The sequence below is a fragment of the Dendropsophus ebraccatus genome, chromosome 1 (genome assembly GCF_027789765.1).
Source record: "Dendropsophus ebraccatus isolate aDenEbr1 chromosome 1, aDenEbr1.pat, whole genome shotgun sequence".
NCBI classification, from domain to species: domain Eukaryota; kingdom Metazoa; phylum Chordata; class Amphibia; order Anura; family Hylidae; genus Dendropsophus; species Dendropsophus ebraccatus.
This window is the reverse complement of record NC_091454.1, coordinates 27,192,056-27,208,943: the sequence shown is the minus strand read 5'-3', so window position 1 is coordinate 27,208,943 and position 16,888 is coordinate 27,192,056. Positions and strand designations below refer to the sequence as shown.

Genomic DNA, 16,888 nt, shown 5'->3' with positions numbered 1-16,888 from the left:
GTGTTTCTGGACGCTGTTTGGTGAACAGCGTCAGGAAATAATAGGCATGTTCATTATTTTAAGGCCTATTTTAAAGAACAGTCGTTAAAATAACGCTTTCGAAACACAGCGGGCGGCATTGCATTGAATTGAATTCAATGCAATATCGCCCTTGCAGAAAAGAACAAACATTGATTTAATTTCAATCAGCGTCCATTCTTTTCTGAAAAAAAAGAAAACATAGTGGGAACATAGCCTGATGATGTCATCAGAGTCACATGGCATTGTGTACAATGGTTTCTGCACTTTCCCTAAGACCTTGATATACTGTATGGCTGTGTTCACTCACAGTTGAAATGACGGTCATTTTTATTGGACGGCATCTAATAAAAACAGTCGTCATTTTAATGGTGCGTGAACTAAGCCTAAAAGTGACATATACAAGTGACATAACGTAGGACAGCTCCATTGGTTAGCTACTAATTACTGGTATTGATAGGGACTTAGTGGTCCTGGTGGTTTCTATTTAGGGCTTATATTAGTTGATAATTGCTTTGCCCATGTGATCACATTTACATTTATAATTCAGAGCAAGAGGAACTAAGCACTACTCTTGTATCATGCTGCTCCCCATGTGTCAGTGGCCCCCAAGGTGTCAGGGCCATTGAAAGACTGTAACCTATGTGTTTTCTGTAGAAACGTCAATAGATCCCAACAGATGTAAAAATATTTTTTAAACATTTGTATCCGTTACCGTTTAATGCTCTTTTTTTTCTTAATAGAACCATTTGGGTGTACATATCAGTTATTTTTTTGGGTAAGGCTTAGTAAAAAAAAAAAGCTTTTTGTTAAAAAAAACATGATAACTGAACTGTCCAGGTTGTTACAGCTGTGGCGGTACCATATATGTGTATTTGTTTGTTTGTTTTTTTTAAAACATTTTTACAAAATAAAACACTTTATTTTATTTTTATTTTTTTTTATAACTGCACACATTTTTTTTTAAGTGTGGGGAGTTAAACGTTATCTCTGATCTCAGGTGTTCTGTACATTTTATACAACACTCACTGTTGATGAACTGTATGTCCATTTTTGCAGTTCCTTCTTACAAATTGATGTAGTTATATCCAATGGATGGCATGGACATAGCTTCTGTATCCCCACAATCTACTGGAAGTAACGGTACACCCCCTTGTGGGAAGTCACTGCAAAGATGTATGTAATCATGTCCTCCATGGGAATGGGGTAATACACCCTAACATCAAGTGATCGATGTTTTCGTGTTCGTCTCCAATCTGTCCGACATGCAGGTGGACCAATTCAATTTTGCTCAGAGTGGCTTTCCTGATCAGGTAATTTTTAGGGATCAGTAATACTCTGCAAAATAAAGGAGTTAACAAATAACCCTACTGATGGTTCATATAACTACACGTCACCAATTGGGCATTGTTGGTTTATCTCCATCCCCTTCATTTGTTGGTCAGAAGTTTGAGTCTCTTGGTGGAAGAGTAGAAACCTTTTAAGAGCTGACACCATCCATGGGGAGTGAGCCGAAGAAACATCTTGAGATGAGGCCCTCTTCTCCACAGGAGCTGCCTACACCATGTGTAAGTCCTTGTGTCCATAGGTCCATGATGCTTCTCCACCAGCAGCCATGAAATGAACAAGCTACTGAACGTTGGCTTGGATGCTACCCTGTTCTTTATAATATAATATAACCTCCTATATATGACGCATACAAAGGTTTTCTGATTTAAAAGAAATCTCTCGAAGGATTTTTATTGGAAGCTTACAGTATAACAAGACATTACAGCCATATCGTGCTGACAATCACAGAAACACCACCATTAGGATATGACTTCCAATAATCCCAAATGTTACAATGTACAACCTCGGGTGACCCGGAAAACATGATCAGAAACACATGTATGACAGTGGCATGTGCTGATGGGAAACACATGCTGACATGAAGGATTAGAACCGACGTGTCCTTTATCATAGGGGTTTTCACGTGTTCTTAATTTAGATGCAATGTTCTAATGCTGTCAGTACAATTTATATAAATGTATGTTTTAGATGTGGATGGAATACATCATCTCTGCACGTTGCACACACATTACACTTTTTTTTTTCCTTAGGTGTATATGCCAAGTCAGTTTTTTCCAATGATATATATACAGTGGCATCCTTTCAATAAAGGGGGGGGGGGGTCTACCCCGTGCTAATGATCAAAATAGGTTCCCCGATCTGGTGCCAGGTTTTGGAGACGGGCTTGGTTTTTCTTCCTTTCCATCTGGTCTTCAAGACATGGGGGAAGATTTATCAAACTGGTGTAAAGTAGAATGGTCTTTGTTGCCCCTAGCAACGAATCACTTTTCATTCCTCACCAATTCTTTGAAAAATGAAAGGTGGAATCTGATTGGTTGCAACTAAGACAATTATACTTTACACCAGTTTGATAAATCTCCCCTATGGTGTATATATAGATATAGATCAATCTTTGGGACATACAAAGTAGTTGCTTATTATTTTCTTAGTTACTGAAGTATATTTAATCCTCAGACTTGGCGCTGGCCTTTCACTTCCATCCACCCTTAAAACAAATGGATCGAAGGAGACTTTATTTGACCCCATGTTGATGCATTGGGGGACCTTGGGACTGCAGAAAACCCTCTAGAAACCAAGGTTAACGTCTGACATTATCCAGCTATGGTCAACGCACGTAACATCTGTGTACAATCACGTACTAGAGGAATGGTGTAGAGATCAGACTTGAGGGATGACAGTAATTTTGGAACATTACCAATTAAAAGTTAATTCACCAATTATGTAGCGGCTATACTATAAGGGAAGTTGAAAACTTCAATGATAAACACAGGTTGCTATGGAAACATCACTCAGCTATAAATTTGCTCAATTTTCGTTCAATGCCGATATAATGACATTTTCTTTGGTGTTCATGCATATGTCTACAGTATATTATTACTCCACATGGTACCAATTCAATATGGCACCAATAGAATTCTATGGCTCCTTTGAAGTCAACATTCATTTGATCAAGTCACCTTTAGGCCACGTTCACATGATCTATTTTTTGATTAAACAATGGCCGTTGTTTAATCAAAGTGGATGATCGGATACCCCTACGGATTTCCATATAGAGTCGGAATTCCATGTGGTCGCACAGAGAAATCACACATTTGAAAGTGCCAGAATTCCAATTAAGGCCAAGTTCAGAAGTGGTAAAACAGCGGCCGTTCTGTGGTACGGCCGTGTAACAGAATAGCCGCTGTCTGAGATGTTTAACCTGGCTGGTACTGCATTATCGGCCAGATGAACATCACTTCAACTTAATTGGAATACGGGCACATTCGAATGTGCCTGCGCTCCAATTAGCCATAGCAGATAATGTAAAGTACGGCCAGAGCCGTACTGTTCAATGAATAGTGGCCGCACAAAATAGACATGTCAGTTTTCTTTGCGGCCGCATAGAATCCCTGTCGGAGTGTATACAGTGTGTATACACTCTTGCCGAGATTCCATACGGCTTAATGCGATCGGCCACTGTGCAACGGCCGTTGTTGATTTCTATAAATCCAGCAGAATGTTTACTGTTGAGATCCTGTATACGGCTTATATGACATATAGTATATGGTTATACCGAAGAGGTTTTTAATTCACCATATATACTGTGCTTTCCATCTCATCTGTTTGCTGCCACGCTCCATGCTTACCATTCACCACCAGTCGTACAGTGACCCGCTGCTGCAGTCCAGCCTGCTGGTTCTTTAATGCCAGCGTGTATCTCCCGGCATCCTGCTCCACTATATCTCGGACCTGCAAAGAGTGTAGTGACTGGCGATACTTTCCATTGCTGCTGCTCAGCGGCCTGCCATCTTTATACCTGACAATGTAAAGAATGTATATATATATTAAAGTCAACTGCATAGACATAGAGTGATAAGACCCTATTCTCTTAGCTTTGGTGCTAACTCCATACTGTCCTGAACTCAATATTACAAGAATCTGCAGCGAATATTTCAGGGAAACAAAAGTTTGTCTATTAGCACTATGTATATACAAGGGATACGGAGCTCTATATAGGAGCAAATTGGGCTCTAGTTATGAGCGAACATGTTGGTAAATGTTCGTATGTTCGTACAAACATGACGCTAATTGTTCGTGTTCGCCGATCACAAACAATTTGTTAGATGATCGGAATGGTTGTAACGATCAATTTCAAACATATTAGAACTTGCGAATTTACACAACTGTGTAATTTATTCTTTTATCCGTCTGATAATCTGTACACATGTGCGTAACTCTGGACTAAACCGTACACAATCTGTACGCAAATGAATGCAAATGCGTATGCAACTGCTTAAAGCGACTCTGTACCCACAATCTGACCCCCTCCAAACCGCTTGTACCTTCGGATAGCTGCTTTTAATCCAAGATCTGTCCTGGGGTCCGTTTGACAGGTGATGGAGTTATTGTCCTAAAAAACAACCTTTAAACTTGCAGCCCTTTGCCCAACGGGCGTGGCCTAGATTATGTATGCATTAGGCTGGCACACCCTCTCTGTCCCTCCTCCCCACCCTTCTCATCTTTAGGAATGCTCCAGGCAGATTGTCTCTTATTCATTAGCTGTGTGAATACTAAACATGGGCTGTATTGTTAATCACCTGTGCAATGTTCAGACAGGAGTAAATGTTTCAGTGGCATTCCTAATGATGAAGGGGTTGTGCAAAGTTAGGGCACATAAACTCCTGTTGGGCACGGGGCTGCAAGTTTAAAAGTTGTTTTTTAGGACAATAACTGCATCACCTGCCAAACGGACCCCAGGGCAGAACTTGGATTAAAATCAGCTATCTGAAGGTACAAGTGGTTTGGGGGGGGAGGGGCAGATTGTGGGTACAGAGTCACTTTAATTTACCCTTTGCACCTTATAATCTGTATGCATGTGCGTAGACCAAAACATGCGCTTCTACCCTATGTTCATTATTTATTCATTATTGTTCAGAGAACACGAACATGAACTGATCACAATTTTTTTTTTATGTTCGTGTTCGGGATCTGAGCCCAACATCAGGATGTTCACTCATCGCTAGTAATGAGACTTCTTTTCTGTTTTTTTTCATTCACACTGCACTATGAACATTCAAGCAAAGCTAAGGAGAAACAATCAAAAAGTTCTTCTTTTAACATTACAGTAAATTTTTGAAAGTGGACGAACAGTTTTAATTCATTGTCCTAGTACTAGGAAGGAGAAGGAGGAAGGAGAAAGTAGTAAGGTGGAGACTGACAAACTGCATATGGAATCTTATAAGCAATGCAGTGCACCTTGGGAAAAATTATGCAAAGTAGATTTCCTCCCGGAGTGTGCTCTCTAATGCCATCTAGTTAAAAGCTATAGAAGTTTACATAGGGGTTCCTAGCAATAGCGGACAGCATGGTGGCTCGGTGGTTAGTACAGTTGCCGTATGTATGCTTTATTAGGTGAATTTAGATTGTGAACCCCAATGGGGACAGGGGCCAAACTGGCAAGCAATGTAAAGGGTTGCGGAATAAGTTGGCACTTCATAAATAAAGGAATTATTATTACTATAACCTTCTGCCCCCTATAATTTTTTTAGAAGTATAGGTGACACTTTAAATTGCAGCAGGTGACACTGAGTGAAACATGCCATGGAAGAAGTAATACATAGTGATTATACCACTGAAATGTAGGTGTTGGGTAGGCAGAAACTTTCACTGATAGTTTTGTCAACTTGTCGCCAGCAGTGGCCTCAGTGACTGTGTTCTCCTTGGTGTCCACAGAAATAAAAGGCGTTTCTATGGAAGAAAAAGAAGGTGGAAAACCAATAAGAAATGGAAAGAAAAAAAAACTTAACATACATCACCAATATCTGTGTATAAAATCCTATGTGCTAAAAGGAACAATATATCAGGTTATACTCCAGCTAAACAGGCCAATATTTTAGAATCAGATAAGCGTGGCCAATTCAAAGGGGTTGTCGGTTTTGAAAAATCCCTACTTGTTAGAAACCTTCCTTGATAATATGCTGATCACAAACTTTCCACCTACTGGAACCACCACAGATCAGCTGTGATCTAAAGAGAGTCCTGGCAGTAAGTGTTCTATTGTCCTGCACTGCCTCCGCTGGTGAAAGTCAACATTACAGTGCCCTTAATCACTGGGTGTAATGCAAGACCAGACAGCTCTTCTTGACTTTTCTCCAGTATGGAGAGGCTGTATAAGAATAAGCTTTTTTAAATTGGTGCATATATATATATATATATATATATATATATATATATATAAGCAAGTTTTACAATAAAAGTGTCAATTTAAAGGTACTGACACAGCGCAAGATGCATAGGCACACTTGCTTATCATTCCCTGACTTGATTGGCAGTGGGCTACTCTGGTACGTTATGCTATGTGCACAGCAGAATATACATAGAGGAGCAGGGACTCCAAACTTTATTTGCCCTGATAGCTCAGCTATAATATTACAAGGTAACCCGCACCGTTTCCCATTCATTCTGTACCGTGCACAATGACCTCGATGCTCTCCTGGTATTGCCACATCTCACTGATGGCACGACACACATACTTCCCCATGTCTGACTGGTTTACATTGGGTACAGTGAGAGTACTGAACATCTCTGTGTGGTCTTGTTGGGGTAGACGATCGGAGTGCTCTGTCACCAGTCGGTTATTCTGCAAAGAAATGAAGAGTTAAATAATATAAATATCTATTATAAAAAATTATAATCCATCATGAGTTATTGTTCAATATGAGAAAACATCTTTTTCTTTCAAATCAACTGGTTTCAGAAAGTTATATAGATTTGTAAATTACTTCTATTTAAACATCTCCAGGCTTCCCATACTTATCAGCTGCTGTATGCCCTGCAGTAAATGTTTTCTTTTTAGTCTGACATAGTGCTCTCTGCTGCCACCAGAGCAGAAGAGCAGGGGTGTAACTAGAAATGGCTTGGCCCGATAGCAAACTTTTCCTGACTGACCACTAAGCCCCCCCTTCCCGACTGACCACTAAGCCATCAAGTCTAGTCAGTCTTGTCAGGAGTGCATGCAGTTAAAAGGATATTTGCAGAACCCGAGAGGCCCACTTGGCCACCTAGTTCTGCAAATGACGACAGCTCAGGGGGCCCAGTGTATTACAGGAGCAGGTAACGGTGCCCCCTGATGTGGTGGGCCCCATAGCAGCCGCTATGGCTGCCACAGTGGAAGTTACGCCCCTACAGAAAAGGTTTTCTATGGGGATTTACTACTGCTCCGGACAGTTCCTGTCTCGGACAGAGGTTGCAGCAGAGAGCACTGTGTCAGACTGGAAAGAATATACCACTTCCTGCAGGGCATACAGCAGCTGATAAGTATGGGAAGACTAGAGATTTTTTAATTATAAGTAAACTACAAATCTGTATAACCTTCTGAAACCAGTAGGTTTTCACCCAAGTACCCCTTTAGATTTGGATTCACCCATTTACAATTTTCACATTATAATATATAACCCAACCTGCAACTTTAAGCTATGTTCATTTTTGCAATCATAGTTTTCTTTCACCTTAGGCATCTAAAAAAAAAATACATTTAGCAAAACACCTAAAGTTTAAAATTTAAATTTAAAATTTCCTATTGTTTTGTGTTTACAGCTCCTCTGTAGAGCTATGTGTTGTCATGATTACAGACTACAAACAAATCCCATGTGTAGTCTGATCCTCTATTAACAACACTCTTCTGTCTCTAGAGGGTATTGTCAAAGTAACACAAGACTGCATGATCAGACCGATTTTTTTTTTTTATTTTTTTTACTATAGTTGTAAATATCATTGCTATGGTTTACAATGGCATATTTGTATAGGAATTGGAAAAGAGGACTAATGCACAATAACGGGTTGTTCACATTACATTTTTCTATTATGTTCGCTACATGTGCCAGAAAAACTCCTGGCTGAGGCTCCTAATGTATCAATAATGTAATGCAGTTGCCTTGCTTTTGGCCATATGCAGTAAGTTCTTCTAAAATTCTGCTGTCAATCTGCATTTTTTAAAAAATATATCTATATCTCTATCTATCTATCTATCTATCTATCTATCTATCTATCTATCTATCTATCTATCTATCTATCTATCTATCTACACCACTGTGAGCCTAAATAGTATATGCCTATATGGCAGTGGCATAGCTACCATAGAGGCAACATAGGCAGCTGCTATGGGGCCCTAGGGGGAGGGGGCCCAGGGATGTACAGAGAAAATAAGAGCTGTCCTGTGTCTTTCTGCTTAACCCCTTATGTACTGCAGTGTATAGGTGACCCAGTATTCACTTACACACTGCAACACAAAAAAAGGCTTAATAAGCAGAGGACAAGGAGATCTCTGCTTCACTGCTCTGATAACCCCTGACCTCTGTTCTCCGGCTGCTGCAATCAAGTAGGAAAATTTGCAGAGCTCTATCCAAAGGTCAGGGGTTATCAGTAGAGATGAGCGGACCGTCGGACTTTTGGTCCATCGGCATTGGCGCTCTCTCATGATGCCTTTGATCCTGGCCACATACTTGCACTCCCGCAAATATGCGGCCAGGATATTCCAGGGAATTCAACAGGGATTCCCTGGAATATCCTAGCCGCATAGTCCCGTGAGCGCAAGTATGCGGCCGTGATTAAAGGCATGATGAGAGAGCGAACTGCTTTCAGACCAAAAGTTCGAGCAGTTCGCTCATCTCTAGTTATCAGTGCAGGAGCAGTGAAACAGAAATCTCCTTGTCTTCGTTTTTAACTTTTTTTTTGTGTCACAGCACGTAAGAGAACATTCAAAGTGGCTCGGGCGAGCCCAAATCGTAGCTTCCAACGCAATAAAGTCTTTGTGTAAGTCCAGCATCACAGGACCAGGATAAGCTTCATATCCAAAATCTTTATTGCAATTCCATAAAACCAGAAACAAACAGCTAGTTGACGCGTTTCGGCGTAGGCACACGCCTTGTTTACAACTTAGTCTGTGCCTACGCCGAAATGCGTCAACTAGCTGTTTATTTCTGGTTTTATGGAATTGCAATAAAGATTTTGGATATGAAGCTTATCCTGGTCCTGTGGTGCTGCACTTACACAAAGACTTTATTGCGGTAAGAGAACATTGGGTCACTCACACACTGCAGTACTTGAGGGGTTAAGCAGAAGGTAGTCTGCTCCTGCTCCTACAGAATTTATTTAACCACACGGGGTCCTAATGGGCCCTTATAGTTTAAATACAGTGGACTGACAGAACAAGCAGCCATTGGCTCTCTGCTCTGCCAGTAACTTTTGTAGCTGCAGGCAGGATTCTGACTCTGGCCACAGGAGATTTAATTTTCTGGCCACATTACCGAGCCTGTATAAGAATCCTAGCTACGCCCTTGCTATATTGAGGGAGGTAAAGACCTAGAAATATTCAATGAGCCAAATGAACTTAAATGAAAGAAAAGAAGTGAACTTTTAAATTGTTTAACATAAAACTATATTAATAAATGTGAAAAATTGGTAAAAAAGGAAGAAAAAATAAAGCTCCATCACCTTTTTACCAGGGTATTCCCACTGGAAGGTAACTGCAGTATTAAACTCAGCAATCACAGTGCAGTTTACTACTAGTTGGTCTTCTGCCAGCAGCTCAACCGTATCTTTGGGAGATAGGTACATGTCATAGAAATGGTATCCTGCAATGACAAGAAAGCAGATGATACGGTAGATATAGCAAACAGAACAAAAAAACATACATGCCGGGTGTATTACAGTTTCCTACCTGTAAAGTGGATCAAGAAATAATTGGACGTAAAGTCCTTCCCATCTATGGTGGTCATACACTGGGCAAAGAGGGAATCTCTTATCAGGTCTGCGGGCACGATCATCCCTTCTCTATTGTCCCATATAACGCTCTTCCCATTCGGAATAATGACTGCGCTTTGCTAAGGAATGAAGTAGGGAAATGTTGAAAAGAAAAGAACAGATTTCATCAAGAAGGAGCAATAGAATCAATTCAACTATATCTAAGTTCTGTTACTTGTATCCTAGTGAAATCACATTAATTCGTATAGTAGGAAAACTTCTTATAATGGCCACCATCATACCTAAATCGAACTCTTCTTCATATTATAGTGATAGTATTCGGAGTCATTCAGTGTCTTACTATACACATACTGCCACCACTGAGTATATACTATACTTAGTATAGTACTGTAGAGTAGCAAGAGATGGCTATATCTACAACATGGTCAATGGTTTTCTAGGGATATATATATATATTGTGGACATGTCACTGGTAAAGTGCTCGAGGGGATGTACATCTCACCCAGGTTGATACACAGTGTGAGATGGTGAGTCCAGGAGGCATCTGTGCTCAGCAGTGTTATGCTGCTGAGCTATTATTTATTATTGCCGGGCCTGGACTTACATGGAATGGCAGGTAGGTTTTGGTAGTGGGACTTGCCATTCCCTCCCCCTCGATCCAGTGTGGGTTTTGGGATCAGGTGAGCTCTGATCCCAATCAGCCTGAGAAGGCAAAAGCTGTGCTCAGTGTACAGGTCTCTCTCTCAGCCAGGAGTGAACAGCCTGCATGCTGTTTGGTGAGAGCTGGGAAGACAGCCGCTGCTGGGGCCTGTTCACACCCCGCAATACTGATCACTGAAGTGCCAGAGAGGTAACCTGCTGTATTAGTAAGCGCCCAGACGGGCAGGACTTTTTGTTTTGTTTATTCTCACTGCACAGTGTTGCTGTATTTATGTTACTGGACTGTTTATGCTACAAATAAACACCCAAAGCTGTTTTATGAGCCCAAGTTTGCTGCCTGAACTGTGTCCAAACACACCATCCCCCGGGAAGATCCCTACAATTGGTGCTGCGGAGCGGGCAAAACGGTTGCTAGGGGCAACGGTGTGCATCAACTTGGCTACAGCTGCTTATGTCCTGGGTGAAGGCTGTGGCTTCACTCCAAAAACAGTCGAGCAACATGGAGGAGATGATGAAGCAGTTAATACAAGTGAATATGCAGCAACAACAGGCTCTGACAGACGCTAACCTACGCCATGAGCAAGCATTGGCCGCACAACAACAGGCATTGGCCGCACAACAACAGGCTCAGGCAGCCGCTAAACAGGATCAGGCAGCCGCTAATCTGCGCCATGAACAGACAATGGCTGCACATCAGCAAGCAATGGCTCAACAACAGAGACTTATTGAGCACCTGATAGCAAAGCAAGAGGCGTCTGCAGGTGCTAATCCCCAGCTGGTGGCAGCAGCCGCGCCAGAGACTTTGTCTGTGAGAAGAGCTGTGCAGCGTGCGCTGCAAAAGATGACTGCTGATGACGATGTTGAGGCCTACTTAACTGTCTTTGAGCATGTGGCTGAGCGAGAAAAGTTACCCTCCACTGAGTGGGCAGAGGTCATTGCTCCCTATTTAACAGGCGAACCTCAAAAGGCCTATTATGACCTCAGTGAGCAAGAGGTCAAGGACTATCCTCGGCTAAGAGCAGAGATACTCGCCCGACTAGGAGTTACTGCTGCTGTCCGTGCCCGGAGGGTCCGCAACTGGAGCTACAGTCTGGACAAGTCAGCGAGGTCCCAGATGTACGACCTGATTCATCTGGCAAGAAAATGGTTGGAGCCAGACACCTCTACTCCTGCCCAGATCCTAGAGAGGGTCGTGATGGATCGCTACCTCCGTGCCCTTCCTGCTGATCTACAACGCTGGGTGGGACAAGGCGACCCTAGGAGTGCCGACGAACTCGTCAGCCTTGTGGAGAGGTTCCAGGCGACCGAGGACTACCTCCGTGATGTTCCTGCAGCACCGTCACCTCCCCGGAGTGCCAGATCTGTGCCATCATCTGGTAAGAGACTTCCATCTATTGGGGGAGTGTGGAGGGGTGCTGATAGAGGGAAGAGCGCTCAGGAGGTGTCTCAGGGGCAAAAGACTGGTGGGGGACCCCGGTGGCTAAGTGGCCCTAAAAAGGACTCCCTGCCAAGGAGACCAGGCCCTATCCAGTGCTGGAGATGCCACGAGACGGGACATATGTCTGCCCATTGCCCTCTTACCTCTGAGCCCATGGAGTGTGACGCTAGCCGGCGTCAGTCGCTATTTGCGGAGCCGTCTTTTGTTGCAGTCACTGGACTAGAGACTGAACCACAAGTCTGCAACATTACTGTAAATGACTTTCCTGTTAAGGCGTTGCTGGACTCAGGAAGCCTTGTCACCCTGGTGCATGCCAGCCTGGTGACTGGGGACTTTGTGCCAGCAAGACATATGAGTGTGGTATGCATACATGGCGATACAAAGGTTTACCCTATAGTACGGGCTAATGTCGGGACTGAACTAGGTGCTGTACAATATGAAGTGGGTGTGGTTAAAAACCTTATGCATAATGTTATATTGGGGCGTGATTTTCCTTTGTTCTGGGCTCTATGGGGAAAACAACAATCCCCTGAAAGGAGTGAGGAGACCCCTAAGCCTATTGCATTACCCACGGTAAATGATAAAAATGTACAGGAGGAATATGATGCTTTTCCTTTGCAGGTCCTGGCTGGTGAGGAAGAGGCTCCTCCCACTGCGCAAAATGTTCCAGACTTAGAGGTGTCTAGGGATAATTTTGGTACTGCACAATTACAGGACCCCACTCTCAAAAATGCGAGAGAGCAGGTCACTGTTATGAAGGGGGTACCTCAGGAACCAGAAGCTGAGAAAAAATTTCCACATTTTTCTATGACTAATGATCTCTACTACAGAGTCACTAAAATTAATGATGAGGTGGTGGAACAGCTTCTGGTGCCTAAGTCGTACCGGCGTCAGGTACTCGACATGGCCCATAATCATGTCCTTGGGGGACACTTGGGGACAGATAAAACACAGGAGAGAGTCCTCCAGAGGTTTTATTGGCCTGCGATTTATGCTGACATAAAAAAATACTGTGAGTCGTGCCCCACATGTCAGCTTAGCGCTCCAGTGTCGCATTTTCGCAGTCCTTTGGTCCCACTCCCCATCATAGAGGTACCTTTTGACCGGATCGCAATGGACTTGGTGGGTCCCATTGTAAAGTCGGCTAGGGGACACCAGTACATTCTAGTGGTGTTGGACTACGCGACCCGCTATCCTGAGGCTGTACCCCTAAGAAACACTACCTCTAAAACAATTGCACGGGAATTGTTTTATATGTTTTCCAGGGTGGGGATCCCCAAGGAAATCTTGACTGACCAAGGTACACCATTTGTGTCAAAGGTGATGAAAGAGCTATGCAAACTGTTTAAAATCTCACACCTACGTACCTCTGTATATCACCCACAGACAGACGGGTTAGTGGAGAGGTTTAATAAAACCCTGAAACATATGTTAAAAAAAGTGGTGGAAAAGGATGGTCGTGATTGGGATCACTTACTACCTTATCTGATGTTTTCTATTAGGGAAGTACCCCAAGCGTCCACAGGGTTCTCTCCCTTCGAATTAGTCTATGGTCGTCACCCTAGGGGTTTATTGGATATAGCGAAAGAGACATGGGAAAGTGAGTCCACCCCATACAAGAGTGTTATAGAGCATGTAGCACAAATGCAGGACCGTATAGCCACTGTAATGCCCCTAGTAAGGGAACACCTCCAGAGGGCGCAAGAGGGCCAAAGCAGAATTTACAATCGTTCTGCAAGAATCAGGACATTTAGCCCAGGTGACCGGGTACTCATACTTGTTCCCACGGTAGAAAGCAAATTCTTAGCAAAGTGGCAGGGTCCCTATGAAATTGTAGAGAAGATCAGTGAGGTCAACTACAAGGTACACCAACCAGGTAGAAGGAAGCCTTTCCAAGTTTATCACATAAACTTGATCAAGCCCTGGAAAGACAGGGAATCCTTGGTGGCGACAAAGCCTGTTAGTCATCTGTCACCACCAATCCCTCCGGTCAGGATTGGTGACACCCTATCAGTATCCCAGAAGCAGGAAGCTAAGGAGTTCCTGCAGAAAAATAAAAACAAGTTTTCTGACCTTCCAGGGCGTACGCATCTCATTAGTCATCATATTGAAACTGAGCCTAGAAGCAGAGTAAACCTGAAGCCCTATAGGATACCAGAAGCCCGGAGGGAGGCGGTATCATCCGAGGTAAAACGTATGCTTGACCTAGGAGTCATTGAGGTGTCCCAGAGCGAGTGGTCCAGCCCGATTGTGTTAATCCCAAAGCCCAATGGAACTTGGAGGTTCTGTAATGATTTTAGAAAGTTAAATGAGATCTCCAAGTTCGATGCCTACCCCATGCCCAGGGTAGATGAGTTGATAGAAAGGATGGGTAATGCCAGGTACATAACTACCCTCGATCTCACTAAGGGCTACTGGCAGATCCCACTCACTCCTAAGGCTAGAGAGAAGACTGCATTCTCCACCCCTGATGGGCTCTTCCAATATGTAGTGATGCCATTCGGGTTACATGGAGCCCCTGCCACTTTTCAGAGGTTGATGGACTTGATTCTGCGACCACATCGTGATTACTCCGCTGCCTACCTCGATGATGTGGTCATTTTTAGCACGGATTGGGAAAGTCACCTCTGTAAGGTCCAGGCGGTGTTAGATGCCATAAGTGATGCGGGTTTAACCATCAATGCAGAGAAGTGTGCACTAGCCTTAGAGGAGGCCAAATACTTGGGCTACATTATTGGGAGGGGGTTAGTGAAACCACAACTAAATAAAATCGAGGCAATACAGAATTGGCCTCAACCCCTCACAAAGAAACAGGTCAGAGCTTTCCTGGGTATTACGGGCTATTACCGTAGGTTTGTGCAAAATTTTGCCTCAGTTGCAGCCCCGCTAACTGACCTGACAAAGGGTGCGAAGTCCGCAATGGTGACATGGACTCCAGAGGCCGAGAAGGCTTTTCAAAGCCTCAAGTCTGCCCTGTGCCAACAGCCTGTGCTAGTTACCCCTGACTTTAGGCGAGAGTTTTTGGTACAGACAGACGCCTCTAACACAGGGTTAGGTGCCGTCCTCTCACAGGTCGTGAATGGCGAGGAGCACCCGGTGATGTACTTAAGCAGGAAACTATCCCCGGCCGAGAAAAACTACGCCATAGTTGAGCGAGAATGTCTGGCAGTGAAGTGGGCCCTAGAATCCCTGAGGTACTACCTACTAGGCAGGAGGTTTAAGTTAGTGACAGACCATGCCCCCCTAACATGGATGAAAATAAACAAGGAGAAGAATGCAAGGGTGACTAGGTGGTTTCTGTCCCTACAAAACTTTAATTTCACTGTGGAACACCGGCCAGGGAAATTACAGGCAAATGCTGACGCCCTATCAAGGGTACACTGCCTGTGGGGACAATACGCTCAGCCCTCCGGTCTGAAGAAGAGGGGGGGGATATGTGGACATGTCACTGGTAAAGTGCTCGAGGGGATGTACATCTCACCCAGGTTGATACACAGTGTGAGATGGTGAGTCCAGGAGGCATCTGTGCTCAGCAGTGTTATGCTGCTGAGCTATTATTTATTATTGCCGGGCCTGGACTTACATGGAATGGCAGGTAGGTTTTGGTAGTGGGACTTGCCATTCCCTCCCCCTCGATCCAGTGTGGGTTTTGGGATCAGGTGAGCTCTGATCCCAATCAGCCTGAGAAGGCAAAAGCTGTGCTCAGTGTACAGGTCTCTCTCTCTCAGCCAGGAGTGAACAGCCTGCATGCTGTTTGGTGAGAGCTGGGAAGACAGCCGCTGCTGGGGCCTGTTCACACCCCGCAATACTGATCACTGAAGTGCCAGAGAGGTAACCTGCTGTATTAGTAAGCGCCCAGACGGGCAGGACTTTTTGTTTTGTTTATTCTCACTGCACAGTGTTGCTGTATTTATGTTACTGGACTGTTTATGCTACAAATAAACACCCAAAGCTGTTTTATGAGCCCAAGTTTGCTGCCTGAACTGTGTCCAAACACACCATCCCCCGGGAAGATCCCTACAATATATATATATATATATATATATATATATATATATATTTGGGTGTGGTTTAAAAATTAAAAAGGAAGTGATACTCACCTTCCCCATTCCAACAGCTCCTGCTCCCCTGTTGTCACTACTTCATCCTTGTGATACATTGTCCCTAAAGGAAGTGTCCCCTTGTCTAAGCGCTGACTGAAGTAGGACACTGCTGTGGACACCGGTTGAGCGCAACATTTCCTGCAGGGACAACACCTCACAGGAACCAGGAAGAAGCACTGACGGGGGAACCAGGAGCCACCAGAGTGGTAGCTGTGTGGGATCAGGTTAGATGAGTATCACCTTTTTTATTTTTACCCCAGCCATAGATAGATAGATAGATAGATAATAAATAGATAGATAGATAGATAGATAGATAGATAGACAGACAGACAGACAGACAGATAGATAGATAGATAGAGTTTATCTCTGGGCAACTAATTTAGCTAATTAAGGGAAAGGCAATTAAAGAAAAATCTGAAAGAAAACTGGCCCCCCCAAAAACACATAGGGGGAGATTTATCAAACATGGTGTAAAGTGAAACCAACTCAGTTGCCCCTAGCAACCAATCAGATTCCACCTTTCATTTCTCACATACTCTTTGGAAAATGAAAAGTGGAATCTGATTGGTTGCTAGGGGCAACTGAGTTGGTTTCACTTTACACCATGTTTGATAAATCTCCCCACAGAGCTTTTATAGGCCCCATTTACACACTGTATTTTTGAGCTAAATAACGGCCGTTGTTCCCGATTGCAACAACGGCTGTTGTTTATTGACATTGATTGATTACATTAAAGTGTATGAAACAATGGCTGTAGCATATACACCCTGTATACACTACAACCATTGTTCTCTATAATTGACAGGTTCTTGATAATGACCATAAAAAACCAATAAAAAAATTAATATCCCGAAATTTA

The 16,888-nt window shown here is 43.4% G+C and overlaps 1 protein-coding gene across 7 annotated transcripts in view; it reads right to left on the bottom strand.

The window, feature by feature from the left end:
• Window positions 1–16,888, bottom strand: part of FLT4 (fms related receptor tyrosine kinase 4) — a 227,260-nt gene that overhangs the window by 36,599 nt on the left and 173,773 nt on the right. For 6 of the 7 annotated variants that reach the window (XM_069969156.1, XM_069969155.1, XM_069969154.1 and 3 more), the window contains 5 exons: window positions 9,785–9,947; window positions 9,559–9,698; window positions 6,535–6,706; window positions 5,697–5,814; window positions 3,714–3,883 (listed from right to left, as the gene is read on the bottom strand). In XM_069969156.1, the coding sequence (XP_069825257.1) occupies window positions 3,714–3,883; window positions 5,697–5,814; window positions 6,535–6,706; window positions 9,559–9,698; window positions 9,785–9,947 (763 nt within the window). Of the gene's footprint in view, window positions 1–3,713; window positions 3,884–5,696; window positions 5,815–6,534; window positions 6,707–9,558; window positions 9,699–9,784; window positions 9,948–16,026; window positions 16,305–16,888 lie in introns of those variants that run through there. The other variant, XM_069969160.1, reaches the window with a different exon arrangement.